Source organism: Alligator sinensis, unplaced genomic scaffold (genome assembly GCF_000455745.1).
Source record: "Alligator sinensis unplaced genomic scaffold, ASM45574v1 scaffold223_1, whole genome shotgun sequence".
Classification (NCBI taxonomy): domain Eukaryota; kingdom Metazoa; phylum Chordata; order Crocodylia; family Alligatoridae; genus Alligator; species Alligator sinensis.
In genome coordinates, this window is record NW_005841936.1 from 2942496 (window position 1) to 2958627 (window position 16132).

General features: G+C 39.1%; 1 protein-coding gene across 1 annotated transcript in view; it reads right to left on the reverse strand.

Annotated features, from left to right (window-relative positions):
• Nucleotides 1–2277: 2277 nt before the first annotated feature.
• The window catches only part of SLF1 (SMC5-SMC6 complex localization factor 1), a 61524-nt gene continuing 47669 nt past the window's right edge, over nt 2278–16132 (reverse strand). Inside the window, exons 12-17 of the mRNA XM_006019708.3 lie at nt 11094–11239; nt 9017–9186; nt 8420–8553; nt 6400–6492; nt 5797–5979; nt 2278–3252 (exon numbers count right to left, since the gene is read on the reverse strand). Of these exons, the coding sequence (XP_006019770.1) occupies nt 2750–3252; nt 5797–5979; nt 6400–6492; nt 8420–8553; nt 9017–9186; nt 11094–11239 (1229 nt within the window). The 3' untranslated portion in view covers nt 2278–2749. The remainder of the gene's footprint in view (nt 3253–5796; nt 5980–6399; nt 6493–8419; nt 8554–9016; nt 9187–11093; nt 11240–16132) is intronic.

The following is a 16132-nucleotide window of genomic DNA, read 5'->3' on the forward strand; positions in this document are numbered from 1 at the left end:
GGCATTCAACTGTCGTAATCATGAGACTGTCCCTTCTCTTCCTGCAGTTTCCCATCTCATTCATTTCACACTTTCCACCTGTTGCAATAAACACTGTTGGGGTCTTGTACAAAACAGCCTCATTCAGTACATACGTATAAAGGAGCGGGAAAAAATTGTATGAGCACACAATTAAGGACTACAGAGACACAAGATGGATGAATTAAAATTCCATGAGCAATATCACTTCTGGCATTCTAAGAGCTTGATTACGGAACCATAATGTTCTTTCACCTCTTTGGATGCTACAGAGTAGATAGATATATTTAAAGTAACTTACAGACAGAAATATGTAAACCTTAAAATGAGAGTTACATCTCTGACTGAATGACAAGTATAGGGAGTGATTTTATTAAATAGCATCTGTCTCTCTCTAACAAGTCAACAGGATGCCATTATAATTTTCATCTCTGTCTTAGTGATTCTTAAAATTGTTTTTATTTTATCCCTTTGTTTTCTACTATGATTATTTCCCAAATTCATGATTAAAAATAATCGAATTAAGTATTATCATTTTAACTGCATGCTTTGCATTTCTTGCAAGGTTTAACATCAGACTCCTTTCATATTTTTCTCTAACCAGGCATTACACTAGAGGGTTACAGTTACTATGCCATTTCATATGCAATGAAGGTTGGTTGATTGCCTAGTTGTTTTGTTACTCTAAGTATCTGATGAAGCACTCACACATCCAACCTGCATAGACCCTCTAGCCTTACTTAAGCAGCATGTTCTGTGACATGTCTTAAAACAAACGTAATCAGTCATTAATAACCACTGAACATTTGTAATGAAGATCTGGTTCCAAGACTAAAACAGCCTGCACATCTTCAGTGGATAAAGTGCCAGGAGATCATATATCTTAGCTGTGTGAAAGCTAAATGGAAGTTTTAATGTGCATCAGCCAGCTGTATCAATGTAACTTATTCCCTCTAGTCAAGCAACACTAATTCCAGTAGGTGCTATTATCTACAACCTTACTTTGTATTTTTTTTAATAGACAAAAGTTACTGCTATAGAAGAACTGAAAATTGAACAATTGCTAATCTGCAATTCCTTTTAAAAGCTGAAGATCTGGGGGTGATTCCTAATCTATTATCAAATCACGTTTAGATTTCATCATTAAATACCCCTGTAAAAGCAGTATTTCCTTCTCTTCTTTATTTAAGGGCAACTGTTTTCCACTCCCTAATCTGTGCAGAGGAACAGTAAAAAAAAAAAGTAAGGAAAAAGTAGTAAGATATCCTTTACTGCCAGGTAGCTGTACAAGTATAGCCTCCCTAAAATCTCTACTTCTTTCTAATTTCCAAGCTTTCTTTTTAGGCATCAGAATCATAGTAGCTCCTTGCACAAAATACTTCTGTGCCTGTAGAAGATGAGTCATGATTTGTCCAGTTTTCTGTAATTGATTACTAGATGTAACCAAGTTAATAGTGTATAAATTCACATCCTAAATTAGGTGAGATGATTAGTGTATCAGTTTAGAGGATTTATCTGATGTAGTCTTCATGAGTTTGTAGTAAGAGAATAACATTAAGGGGGGGGCTGTAGTTTTTTAAAGATGTCCATGCTTTAGTGAATCACTAAGCTAAAACTCCAGAGCTTGATGGCCAATAACTGGCAGGAACCTGTTGTGCAACTGCCCTTTGTAGTCCATCCAGAACTTCCCTACTAGCAGAGCCAGATCTACATCTCCTCCACTACCACCACCTATGGCCCCAAGGAACGCCTCAGAGTGCAGTAAGAGCATTTTGTATTTTGGTGAACCCTGCCAGTGTAGTAGATCTAAGAATGAAATGAAAACTAATATAGGTTAGAGCACTATCAACCTTCCTGTAACTTGTGTTCAGTGCTGAACTAGCCTTCAGCAGTTGTAGTAATTTGGGAAGCAGAAAGGTGACTTGACTACCATTAAACCTTCTTTGTTCAGCTAGCTTAAACAACCAAAGTCCTAGCACAAATGGTGATCTGAACCAGACTTTAAGCTGAACATACTGCAGGCTAAGACAAATGAGCAGGCGCAAAATAAGTTAACTGAGTTCAATGGCATCCCTACATGAACAGTTTGCTAAGAAAATATGGGAACTTCTAGTAATTAATATATATGAGCAGCAAAAAATTAAGATTTTAATTTAAAAATTATCATACCTTAAAGTATCTAAACACTACATTTTTAATATATTTTCCTGAAGAGAAACACTTCTACATAGTATAGGAAAAATAGATTGTGATTAAAAGTTGTTTTCCCCACACATTTTTTATTTATTGACAAATATTCAGAAGATTAGTTGCATAAAACAGGCCTATACTTATATGTTGGAAGTTACCAGATTAAGTTACGGGTCAATAGACTTTGATGCCAGTATTGATTATGGTCTACGTGGTGACAGAAAATTTACAGAGTGTAAAAAAGGAGGGGTTTAACTTAACGCAAATGATTTCTCCCTTGCTGAGGAAGCCACAGGTATAAGGTTCAAGCTAAAGAGCAGAAGGAATTTGTCACACGGCAATGGTGGCCAGAAGATGCACTGGTTCAGAATGTCCTGAATGCAGCTTCTGCCAGTGGGAAGTATTAACAAAGCTTTATAACACTAAAAGGGCAAGCAGCCCCTAAAGTTTGCTGGTGTTAGGACATGCAATGTGCACCCTGTGTTCACAAGAATGAACCTAACTAAACACTGAACCAATGGAAAACATTTAAAAATCAATCTTAGTTATTAGAAAGATGGAATGCAGAGGGCCGAGTTGTTTTTGCCATAGTTTCCAGTGTTGCCAATAAGGCTTCCATTTGTTCTCCAGAAAAATGTTGTAGGTCCATAGATATTGTATGAAGAAAGTTTGGAAGCTTTTGGAAAGTTTCTAGCTCTCTAGTGAAAAGATCTACAAACCAATCAGCAACAAAGCTATTTTTCAACTTTTGGCCATCATTAACCACTAATGGAACTGAATTTGAGCACCCTAGTTCTTTAAAAGTCAAAGTAAATGGTGAAGGCAGGTTATAAACAGAGCAAATGTTTAGCAACATCTTACTAAATAAAATCAACCAAAGTTCTGTTTGCTGGCTGTGGAAATCATCTTCTACATGTTTAGAGAAACTCTCAACGGTCTCTTCTGGGCGAACAATATCCAAAAGTTCTTGTTTTACTGGTATGGATTCCACATAATCCAGCGGGAATTTTCCAGAAGAGTCCTTCTGCTGTAGGAGCTTGGGTCCTGCAGGAAAAAATACAAACGGTTAACGGTAACAGTACTTTCAAGCCAGCAGCTAGGGGTCTGTTTATAACCTGTTTTTGTACTAAGTTATACTGACACCTTGGTTACATGTTGACTGCACAGCTGAGACATGTTAGAGGGAAACTTCTAGTCAGTTGTCTTATTAGTTGTGCCTTTCTTTATCCGCTTATTTTACTATTTAAAAAGCATAACAATCTCTGGGAAAAAAGCAACCATCTGTTTAAGTATTATCTCCCAAAACTTAGTGACAACATACAGCACACATAAAAATGACATTTATTTTATTAAAGTGTTGCTAAGGTCAAAATTCATTAAAAATTCTTAGCATCAGTTATGTACACCTGCTGAAGATATGCCCAAACACAACATTTAATTCCAGTGTGGTGGTGATTTTGGCTTATTATATTACTGGTTAGGTTAACACACAGACAGATCAAGTAACTTGTTCCAAATAATCCAGGTTCCTCTTAACTACTAATCACTTAGGTACAATAGTTGTTTTTAGCAATTTTTGTAATGCAGATGTTAGATACTTTAATAAACTATGTTTTAAATAAATGGGCAAAATGTCTACACTATGCTAGATTCTTTTTTTCAATAACCCCCAAATTTATTACTAGAACAGAACTGCCCGCTTTGTAACAGTTTACAAATTTACTAAGTTAAATTTGTAAGAAAGAAAAATGAGTTAGGCTAATGCATAACAGGTGGCATCTTCAAGAGTGAACACTTAAGCACTTTTAAGCTGCAAATCTGTGGTGTTATAAAAAGGCACAGTTGCTTTCATGTAACTTCTCTTTGCCAGCCTCCTATTAAAAAAATTATATTTTAAATGCAGCAAAAGATAACTGTACTATATACATAGCCCTACATATGTACATAGTACATTCTGACTTTCTTATGCCGCTTTAACTCTAATAGCGTGTATAACAATGTTTTATTCTAACACCAATAATTATGCAAGATATTTACATAACTTTTGCAAGTTTTTTGGGGAAAAGAATTTAAAAAAGCTACTTCAGAAATACTCCAAATTACAGTTATCGAACCTGAGTGAATTTACAATGAATGTATAATGCTGTCTCCACCATGCTGGTGTCAAACTACTTGACAGGCCAAAACCCAGAATGTGACAAAGGCAAAGATAAGGCTGCATTCAGCCTCTACAGTTGCCAGAAGACCTTGATGAATGCAAGTGCAAGTAGATCTCCTCCCCTAGGACAACAGGATCATCCACTGCCTATTCTTCACAAGGCGCAGGAAAAATGCACATCTGTCAGTGCAATGCCATTCTCTATTGAAGAGCTGGGCTTACTATAATATTGGCTCTTGCATCACTTAGACCGATTGAAGTGAGGCCAGGTATTGGCTTGGCATGTCAGATACATGGTTCAGTAGATAAATAAAACACCTGGGAGACACAGCACTGATGCTCAGCAAACATGCAGAGGTAGAATAGCAGAGGAATGTATTGATTATGAGATGGTGTCTGTAAAACCAACATAAGTAGCCTTTAGGGGGCAGGAGAAGACTGTAAATACAGAAGTCTCTGCCAAAAAACAAATATAATTGTGTCTCTCCCAGCTTAATTGAGTTATAAGCCACCTAAATACAGTGCATTCCATTGCATTATATGCAGAATGATTTCTTTCACAAAGGTCTGGATACATTTACTGGGCAGAAATTAGTTTGATACATACAGTAGGTATGAACAAGATAAGGAACATAAATCTTTGTTTTAGGAGATGAATTAGATATCAACTGTCTCTTTTAAGAGAGTTATTTGTATTTAGTTAGCTCATAAACATGGTTGGTTAATTTAATTTGTAGAATTTTTATCAAAATAAGATTTAAGCTTCCTGTCACTGGAAAAAAACTGTGAAAAGTATGATTAGTAAAGTGTATAAGCAGCAATGACTGATTGTAAAGCTACGGTATGCCAAATCACCATTATCCCTCCCAAACAGCAGCTATCACAATTACAAAATGGTCTTTTCTTTAACTAATTTCCTAGCAAATTTTTCTTTGAGGATAGTCACAGTTTTTTAGAGATGCCGAATAATTTTTCATTGAAATATATATCATGTAGAAATCTGGACATGTAAATCTCTCTCTGTCTATAATGTTACAATATAGATCAAAACAAAAAAAATCTGTAAAATTACTTAGTAGCTAGATAATTTTTGTTCATTCACCAGTGAGTTGAAGAACTGTATTTGAATCTTGTCATCAGAGTGTACAACATTTTAAACAAACCACATGTATGTTTAATGTTTAAATATAGGAATAACAGGTCATGGATATTTGATGTTAATTACATATTTGTTTTGATGACAATCTGAATAAGTGAGAAAAGGGTAATATTTCTCTCTCTAGCATTCAAAACAGTTCGCTTTCAAAATTTATTTTATTTTAAACAATCACTGCATTTCACCATCTCCTAAGAAGAAAGCTATGGACTTCACATGGACTCATCTAACACTGGATAATTTCTCTAAACCAGTTTAGCATAAATGCACTCACCCCCATGCTGAAGTAGCATCTTGCCAATTTCTACATGTCCGTTTGACAGTGCATCATGCAAAGGAGTCACCCCGTCCACTTGACTGAGCAGGTCTACCTCCGGACAACGTTGCAAAATTTCACGGACACACACTGTGCTGCCATGGTTACAGGCTTCATGCAAAGGCGTCCAGCCAGCATAGTCTGAATTATAAATCAAGGGAAGTTTTTAAAAAGCAAAAATTACAGTAAAAGCTCATAATATTACCATTATATTTTTTAAAGAAAGCTGGGCTGTTTAAAAGAAACAGTATTCCTTATTTATACTAAAACTGCAATTGATATTAAAAGTAAAAATTACTGAACCAGTATTAGCTTTTTTTTAAACTGCATTTTTAGTTATTGACAGAAGATATGGTTAGTAAATTATGATGCATCTTCCTACAAAATTTAGGATATCAGTTCATAAAATCTTTGCTTTAAGTCCTGACTCCATATTATTAAAAGCAATTATGATTTTTTTTTAAAATCCTGTCTAAAATGTGAAGTTTTGCATTTCAAATTAAAATTACAAAAATTATTTATTAGTCTCAATATTTTGGTTGAGTACAGAAAATAACTTACCTTTAACATTAATGTCTACTCCAGGGATAGAGAGGAGCTGAATCAATTTCTCCACTTTGTTTCTTATGCAAGCTATATGCAGGGCTGTCTCTCCTACCACAAAAAATTAATAGATTGTACTAGACTAGGCAAGATAGCTACTAAAGAAAATAATCAAAGTGCACAGAACTAGGAAATCTGGCTATGCGCCAGAAAATTCAATAATGAGTAAGATTTTCCTTTGTCCTGTTTAACCATCTCTTAAGAAAAATTCAAAAAAAACCCACAGAGCTTCTGTTCCATCACAGATCCAGCAATGAAATTGTACTGCAAAAGGTTTAACACAAGAATTATCTCCCCCCAGTTCAAGGTTTAAAGCTTCAATCACACTATAAAAGCACTGAATGATCACAGAACACCAAAAATACTGGGTTTTGAAGCAATAAAAGTTTAGAGTGTAGTTGCCCTCCCTTAAATTTATTCATGAACCTATGTTGAAATGTATGGTTCTTTTTACACAGCATTTATAGCTTAATTCAAATGAATGTTTCTGGCTAAGCACGAGTGCCTTTACATAGTCAAGTATAATTCAGAACTTCAAATCTGCTAACAGATGGTTTGCTGTCTCTCAATAGGCTGTCTGACTTGGCTACAGTAGTGGAAAGAAAGAGAGAGAGATGAATAAATGAAGGAGTTTTAATAATAATATTAATAATAATGATAATAAACCCTCATACCATTTACAGCTGACAAGAGTGTGGAAAACTGAACAGCAAGAGACTTAGAGCTGCTGCTTGAAGGTAAGGAAACGGTGTGATTCAAAACTTCAGACATGCAATACACTATTTTGGTTTCACTAAGTGATTGCCTGAACAAGAGCCAGAGCAAAATCTTGAAGCCAGGTGAAAGATGATGCAGCATCAGACAATTTAGTGATGAAATGTCTACATCAGACTACTTCTCTGCTGCTGGTGCTTTTAGATTAATTTTGATTCCACTGACACAGTCCCTATGAAAATCTAAGTGCCATACTAATTTCTTTCAACAGAAACAGTGCTCAGGATGTTAGCAGGGAGATGAAGAGTTTGATCCTGTTTTTGGTCCTACTCTTTTTAGTTTGCTTCCCTTGTTTAAAACAAAAAAGAAAGCAATCATTCACATTAATTTTGCTCATTAACTTTACTTGAAGAAGCAGTGAAGAAAAAAGGCACCAATTTTTGAAGTGCGTGGCCTAGCTCTCTTGTTGAAGCTCTCTTTTTAAATCTCTGAAATGACTGAGGTCTTTATCCTCCAGTGTTTCTCTCACAACTCTGAACGTAATCCTTTGAAAGATGAGGGGTTTCTGTTGCCAATTTTACCTCAGTTCTCCCTTGGGTGTCATTATGATAAATATATTTGGACTAAAAATACTATAGGTAAGGTTCAAATAATAAAAATGGGAGTTCCAGCAAGCGATACTAGCCGGAGAGAATGCATTTTATTGAATTTGTGTAGTAAGTGGGGCCTGAGTGAATTACTGCAGTGCTATTCATTCTTAGGTGCTTGGGTTCCAGTATAGTTAAGACTAAAAGCCAAATGCCTTTCATAGTCTGGGCTCAATGCCTGGAAGAAAACAGTCCATATGCTTAACACAGCTATGTAACATAGCATACTCCTCAGTCTTTGTTCACAAAATGTCTAGGACTGAAAGAGATGACGACTGAATTATACTTTCAAATCAGAAGACAACGTTGATCCTACCAAGCACAGGTTGAGGTGGATTAGTAAAGTAAGGCGGGCAAGACTGGAATGAGCTCACAAGCTGTACACTGTATTTTAATATTTGGGGGAGGGGAGTATGTAGAGAAAGCAGCTTTATTCTACCATGAATAAAATTATTTCTCTCAAATGAGCATTGAAAACAACACATATGAAACACGAGGAAGTAGTTCTTGGACATCAACCATCATTTTAGCTCAGCAGTCAGCAGGACACGTGTTAAACCTGAAAGTACTGATTGTAGCCATGTAAAGTTCTTAGTATAATTGCAAACATAAAATACCTTTAATATTAGTCTTGTAAAGACGCATGTCTTTAACCATAGACTGATGATTCTCTTTGGTGTGTAATGCTTCAACTTCTGCTGTCACTCTTAACGTCTCTGACAATGAAGGGTTCTTACTACAGATTATTTCACTTAAAGGAAAGCAAGCAATAATAAGTGTATTTTGTTAGATGTGCTTAATTTTTTTTTAGAAAAGATGAAGATATACCTACTGGTAAATAGAGCACGAAAATAAGCCATAATATGTGTTAGTGTTGTAGAGACTTTCTGGAATTTAATCTTAATTATATTATCAATAGTTGTTAAAATACATACTTGATATGCAGAGATTTTTTAAAGGTAATCTTTTGAATAGTTTCTTTAAGAAAGCATTTTATGTTATTGTTGGAGAAATAAATGGGCTCCAATATGTATCTATACTGAGGGAAGGAAAAAATGCAGTCCAGATGTGTTTCAGGTTTAAAATGGAGTTTTCTGCCAGTCACAATAATTTGCAGACAACAAAACAGGTCACATAAAGTTCAAGAAATGTGTCAGGTCAGCAGCTGTCCCCCAAAGCAGAATACAACTGGTGATGTTATAGGTATTACTTACGGTAGATCAGGCAGCCCTTCGACTTGGTTCTGCTTATCACCATTTAGCATCAGTAATGCCCTTTGAGACTGAGGGCACGGCCATTGCCCTATTTTCTGTTTCTTCACATTCTGCATTTTCACTGTCTCATGCATACCTAGCTCCCTTAAAGCAGGTAAATAGGAACGAACCTGTTGCAAGAGTAATGTTTCTTCTTTAATTTTTCATGACTTTATTTGGTAATTAGAAATTTCTATTCATTTTCCTTTTGTTGTATTTAATAAAAGAACACCTGAACATACTAATAAAGAGTTTAAAAATACTACTGAAGTGATTGGTGTACACAGACACCAAGTAATGTATCAATATGGAAAAAAAGAATCTTATAACTACTACAAAATGTCCCCTTTGAGGATGACTTTGTCTCTCTCTAAAGCCTATTGGATCCCAAGATTAATGGGCAGCTTTACATATAAGCCTTTCTTAGACTATGCCACAGGAATGGGGGCAACTCTTTATGAGAAGAAAGACTACCCTCTTGGATCAGCATAGAGCTGTGTCTTTTGGGCCTGACTGTAGACATCATGCTTAATCACCTCCTAGGACTAGAGAAGGATTTTTTTCCTTATTGCCAGTTAGGCCAGGTGGTGCTAGTTTATCTTTTTTTTTTTTATAAACTCTCTTCCCAGCAGTCTAGAGTCAATGTGTGGGTTATTTGTAACATCTTTTTTTTATTGAAATCTAGTGGTTTTCCAGTAAAGATAATAATTCAATAGTGGGGTCTAACTCCCTGATAAACCAGGATTTCAAACACAATAGAAAAAAAGACATCACCTAAAGAGCAGGTGGGGAATGGAGACGTAGCTTCTAATGGGATATTATAGATGTTGAAATTACTGGCTCCTTCCTACACAACGGGAAAAGATTCCTCCTTACTCTCTCCTCCCTCACTGTACAATCATCTATGAGGTGGCCTTTCAGTCCCAATGTGTGGAGTTAATTGCCTAGGAAGACACTACATGAGTATTGGTGGCCAAACTATGCCACAGATTTAATACTGCTGTGGGGATAGGAAAAAAATGACTTGTGACCTTAGGAAAACTGCAAAAGGAATGAGAATTTGCTTTATTCACTAAAAAAACTTTTCATATAATAATTGACTGCAATTACTGTCAGGTAAAGGTTCATTAACAATGCTGACAAGGTTGAAGTTTTTGGTTCTGTGTTGACGATTACTTACATCAAAAATACCTTCAGTTTTCTTGATTCATTTTTAGACATATGAGAATATCTTCCTAATGCTCTGCCTAAAGCATACTTATGCTGAAAAGTAAAATAAATTAAAAAATCCTATCCTTTTCTATACTAAATACACAGTTTGTTGTGGCTTTCATATTCAGGGTTGTCCATGATTGGGATTTGGGATACCACTGAAGGATCACATCAGCTGAACTCTGCTCTGCTGTGCTTTCCCTTTTCATATTCTGACCAGATCCTTTCAAGGTTTGTGAGAGACAACCTGAGTAAATGCGTTCCCTATCTAACTTCTAGTGACTGTGATGCCAAGCAACACTTTTAACTAAGTAGGATGAGATGGAACATTAAAACAAGAGAAAAAACTGCTGCTTGAAATCAAACATCTAACTAGTGTCTCAGTATAATGCTACAGGACTTTAAAAGGAAGAACATACCTTATCTTTTATACCTTGTTGATTTTTAAATCATACACAACAGGCCATTTTTATTAAATTTTAAATATACTATTGCATCTTTATAGTTATTGGTGCCTACTCCTTTCCCACTATACCTTCTTATGTTAGCTGCTACAGTAAAGTTATTGCAAATTCGTAAGAAAGTCCTGTCCATTTCTGAACTATCCTCTCAAATTTGTGGCAAGATAAAGCCCATCCTAATATCATTCTGCATTTAAATTCTTTAGATTCTCTAGGGACAGAATGCCACATAGGCAATGAACATGTCCTGTCACAGTGAAAAGAGAAGGAGCAGGCAAATAAAAAGAAAGATTAAGTTTCTCATAAGTCTGTCATAACATTTTAAAATGTATTAGGCTATCAAGAAATACAAATGTGTTACTTACTATTTTCTGAAGAGAAAGTGGTTCAGTAGAAATAATAATGTTCCTCTGTAAACAAAATTTTTTGAAGACTGCTTCTGCAACAAACATCTGAAGCCAGAGGGATGGTATAGAATCAATGAACACTTTTAATTTCTGTGCTGAAAAGTCTGGAGGAGTGGGAGAAGAAAGAAAAACACATACAAATGCAGGACACGAGTCACTTCCATGAAGGTGACAAGTTAGTTAATACCTCTACTAGATTTCTGTCCTATTGATGATTCATAAATTATTCTACATGAAAATTACTAAAACTGTCACATTAGAGAGAAATTATCATTCAGCTGCTAATAAGCATACTTTCTACAATATTCATCAGCTTTTAAAAGCAGAACCTACTTAATAGCAAATCAAACCTTTTAGTAAAAAAATAATATCTCTGGATAGAATCTCTATAAAAGTTATTCTGAACAGATTATTATTTACTAGTGGTGCACCGATAGAGATTTTGGGGGCCAATACCAATAGCTGATTTTTAAGGAGGCATATTGGCCGATACCGATCTGATTTCTGATACAGATGCATCCAGTTGGTAAGTCTGTTGTGGTGGAAGGGGAGGGAGGAGGCAAGAGGCATGGGGGAGCAGATCAATGCCCCTGCAGTGAGGGAAGGAGTGGGGCCAGAGTAGGCGCTGCAGAGCTGGGGCGGAGTGGGGGACAGAGCCACGGCTCATCTGGGGGGTGTGGGGAGGGAGAGCAGTTCCTGCCACTGTGCGCACCCCAAGAGGGCATGGGGGGAGGCATGTGTCCCCAAATCTGTGAGGGGCGGGGCAGGGCGCACTGCAACTGTGGGCTGAGGCCGCGACGGGCTCTTCTCAGTGGGGTGAGCGGGGCTGGGGCATGCTGCACTCAGGGCAGGCAGTGGCGGCGGTGCTAGCAGGGAAGCTACGCGGGGGACGATGAGGGTTGCAGCCATCCCAAATTTCAGTCTTTAATATCGGACCGATATATCGGTGCATCTCTATTATTTATTAGTCACTGGACCAAACAATGCGGATTATAACATATGGGTCATTTACCTACTCCTCTATTGACATCATATATGCTATCATCTGTTTATCATGCCCCTATGCTGTCTACACTGTACAGATGGGGCAATCCCCATATGAAAGATGGACACCAGTTTGACATCAGTTCCAGGGGGATACAAAAGCCTGCTGAAGAACACTTTAACATTCCTGGAAGTTCCATCACTGATCTTAGGGTAGCTGTTCTTTCATAAAACAGCTAACTGTGGCCTTGACCTCACCACGATCTGCTGGCTGGGGAACTGGCTCCGCGGCAGGACCCAGAGGGTGGTGGTTGACGGAAGTCAATCGTTGTGGTGCCCTGTGACCAGTGGGGTCCCTCAGGGCTCTGTCCTAGGGCCCTTACTTTTTAACATCTTCATCAATGATGTACACATTGATGTCAGAAGCGGGCTGGCCAAGTTCGCTGATGACACCAAACTCTGGGGTAAAGCATCCACACCTGAGGACAGGAGGGTGATCCAGGCAGATCATGACAGGCTCATGAAATGGGCGGATGAGAACCTGATGGTGTTTAACACTGAAAAATGCAAGGTTCTCCACCTTGGGAGGAAAAACCTGCAGCATGCTTATAAGCTCGGCAGTACTACAGTGGTTAGCACTACAGATGAAAGGGACTTGAGGGTCATGATTGACCACAAGATAAACATGAGCCTTCAATGTGATGCTGTGGCTAGTAAAGTGAGCAAAATGCTGGCTTGCATCCGTAGATGCTTTTCAAGCAAATCCTGGGACGGCATTCTCCCGTTGTACTCAGTCTTGGTGAGGCCGCAGCTGGAGTACTGCTTCCAGTTTTGGGCTCCACAATTCAAAAAGGATGCGAAGAAGCTTGAGAGAGTGCAGAGGAGAGCCATGCACAAGATCAGAGGTCAGGATAACAGCACCCTGTTTAAATTCGCAGACGACACCAAGATTTGGGGTGAGGTGGGCATGCTAGAAGGGAAGAACAGATTACAGTGGGACCTGGACAGGTTACAGGGGTGGGCAAATGAAAATAGGATGGGATTCAATACTGACAAGTGCAGGGTGCTGCACTTAGGCAATAGGAACCAGTAGCATATCTATAGGCTGGGGAACTCCCTTCTCGAAAGCACGGTGGCAGAAAGAGATCTTGGAGTCATTATTGACTCCAAGATGAACAAGAGCCGACAATGCGAGGACACAGTCAGTAGGGCTAACCGTACTTTGCTGTGCATCCACAGATACATCACAAGCAGGGCCAAGGAGGTGATCCTCCCCTTCTATGCGACACTGGTCAGGCCGCAGCTAGAGTACTGAGTCCCATTCTGGGTGCCGCACTTCAGGAGCAATGTGGACAGCATTGAGAGTGTCCAAAGGAGGGCCACTTGCATGATCTGGGGACAGCAGGGCAAACCCTATGAGGAGAGGCTACGGGACCTGAACCTGTTCAGCCTTCGCAAGAGAAGGCCGAGGGGGGGACCTGGTGGCCGTCTATAAACTTACTAGGGGGGACCAGCGGGGATTGGGAGAGACCTTGCTCCCCCAAGCGCCTCCCAGAGTAACAAGGAATAATGGCCATAAGTTATTAGAGAGTAGGTTTAGACTAGACATTAGAAGGCACTACTTCACAGTCAGGGTGGCTAGGATCTGGAATCAACTTCCAAGGGAAGTGGTGCTGGCTCCTACCTTAGGGATCTTTAAGAGGAGACTTGACATTTACCTAGATGGGGTCATTTGAGCCCAGTTTTCTCTCCTGCCCAGGGCAGGGGGTTGGACTAGAAGATCTACAAGGTCCCTTCCGAACCTACATCTATGAATCTATGACCTTATGACGAGAGGCTGAGCCATGGGACTCTTCAGCCTGGAAAAGCGCAGGCTCAGAGGCGATCTGGTGGCCACCTATAAGTTTATTAGGGGTGTTCACCAGGATCTGGGGGAACGTGTTCACCAGAGTGCCCCAAGGGATGACAATGTCGAACAGTCACAAACTCCTCTGCGACCGTTTCAGGCTGGACATAAGGAAGAACTTCTTTACTGTCTGAGCCCCCAAGGTTTGGAGTAGACTGCCGCTGGAGGTGGTTCAAGCACCCACTTTGAACACCTTCAAGACATTATTGGATGTTTATTTTGCTGAGCTCCTATGATCCCTGCTGACTTCCTGCCCCTGGGCGGGGAGCTGGACTTGATGATCCTCTCGGGTTGCTTCCAGCCTGAATGTCTATGAAATCTATGAAAAACTTAAAAAAAACAATCTGAATGTGAAATTCCAGAACAAGAAATATCCACAGATTGGATTGTATTGAGTATGGTTTCAATATAGGTACTACCATACCCTAACTTCTACCTGACTTCATACTAACACAGCTAAACACCTCCCTTCAATCAGTAGCGAAGAAAATAAGTAGTGGGATGATATAAATACAATTCATACAAAATGTGTGGAACAGTAACAAAGAAGAGTAATGTGCACGAGTAAATCTAGATGAGGACTTTACTGTCCTGATGGCAATAGAACATTAATGGTAACTGAATATTAAGAACACCCACTATTTTAACAAATGTGGAGAAGTTCAGTGAAAAATACACACCACATTCTTAACAGTATCTCTAAAAGAAACTTCTCTGGCATAAGGCATCTTATAATCACTAAGTGTGACCCTGAGTTGTATTTTTTTTACCACTGCTTGCCCTGTGGTTCCCTTGGGGCTACAGCCAGCATGGGGCGGGGAGGGGAGAGGGGGGAAAATAGACGTCACCTTTTATCGCCTTAGTGCTGCTATGAAGATTTTTTGGTAGCACAAAGACCAAGCAAACAGACATCCTTACTCCTTGTTGCACTGCAAAGAGTGGCTGTGACAAAGGTGGTATCAGCTTGTGCCGCCATTTAGTGGCAGAGGTCTGTTTACTTTATGGTGTGAGAGTGCAGGCATCTCAGGAAGCAGATACTCCAACTTCCCCTGCTTACCCAGATGGGCCCTGGAGATTTCAGGGGCACATCTTGGTAAGCTGGGTAGGAGCTCCCAGGGCTTGGGGCAGCCTAATCCTGCACAGGAATTCCTGTAGTGTGCCGAATCAGCCCTCTCCTGTTGATGATGGAAGAAAATTGGTGATATGCATTTTGCTCAGCGAGGCACATCAGCTTCATCAGGCATCTCTATTTCTAGCCTATATATCAGTAAGTTACATTGCTTAGTACAGGTAAAGGGAGCACAGACATACTGCTTAGCATTGCTAGGGAAAATTGTTGACTTATATTTCTTTATTTTAAGTCAATATGATTTTATATATACATACACACACACACACAGATATATATATATAAAAAAATAAAGATACATAAATCAATAGTTTTCCTTAGCATTTCTCCCTTTACCTGCAGAGGGAATATACCTTAAATACCTACCTATTCAATACATTACTTCATACTTTATTCATTTAGATTAGTGGTGCTTAATCTTTTTGGCTGGTGGGCCAGTTGGGCAGTGCATGGCCTAATCCACAGCTGGATCCCACTGGTGGCCCTGCTTCAGCATGGGGGCAGTCATGGTGGGACCCCATGCAGTCATCTGTAGGGGGTGTGTGGCTTGGACCCAATTCAGCCCTTGTTGGGGGTGGTGGCATGGCCTGGCCCCAGTCCAGCTGCACTGGGCTTGGAGTTTGGGAATTTGAGAGTAGGGGAAGGTGGCCATATTAACTGCCATCACAACCCTGCCGCCAAATCTCCTGATGCATTGGGAGCCCCACAGGTCAGATACCACGGCTCCATGGGCTTCATTTGGCCCATGGGCTGGAGGTTGAGCACCCCTGTTCTGGACCAAAAGAGGTTATCATGGAAGAGCATAAAGGATTAAGGGGACTTTGGGAGAGATCATTCCAAAGCACAAAATTATCAAGTAACCAGTATTCCATTATAGATCCTGATCTTTACCCTGTGTATTTGGGGTTCAGCGATCAGTGAAGAAAAGAAATAAGTTACTAGAAAAGGGGACAAAAGCTAAATAGTAAGATGACCTCT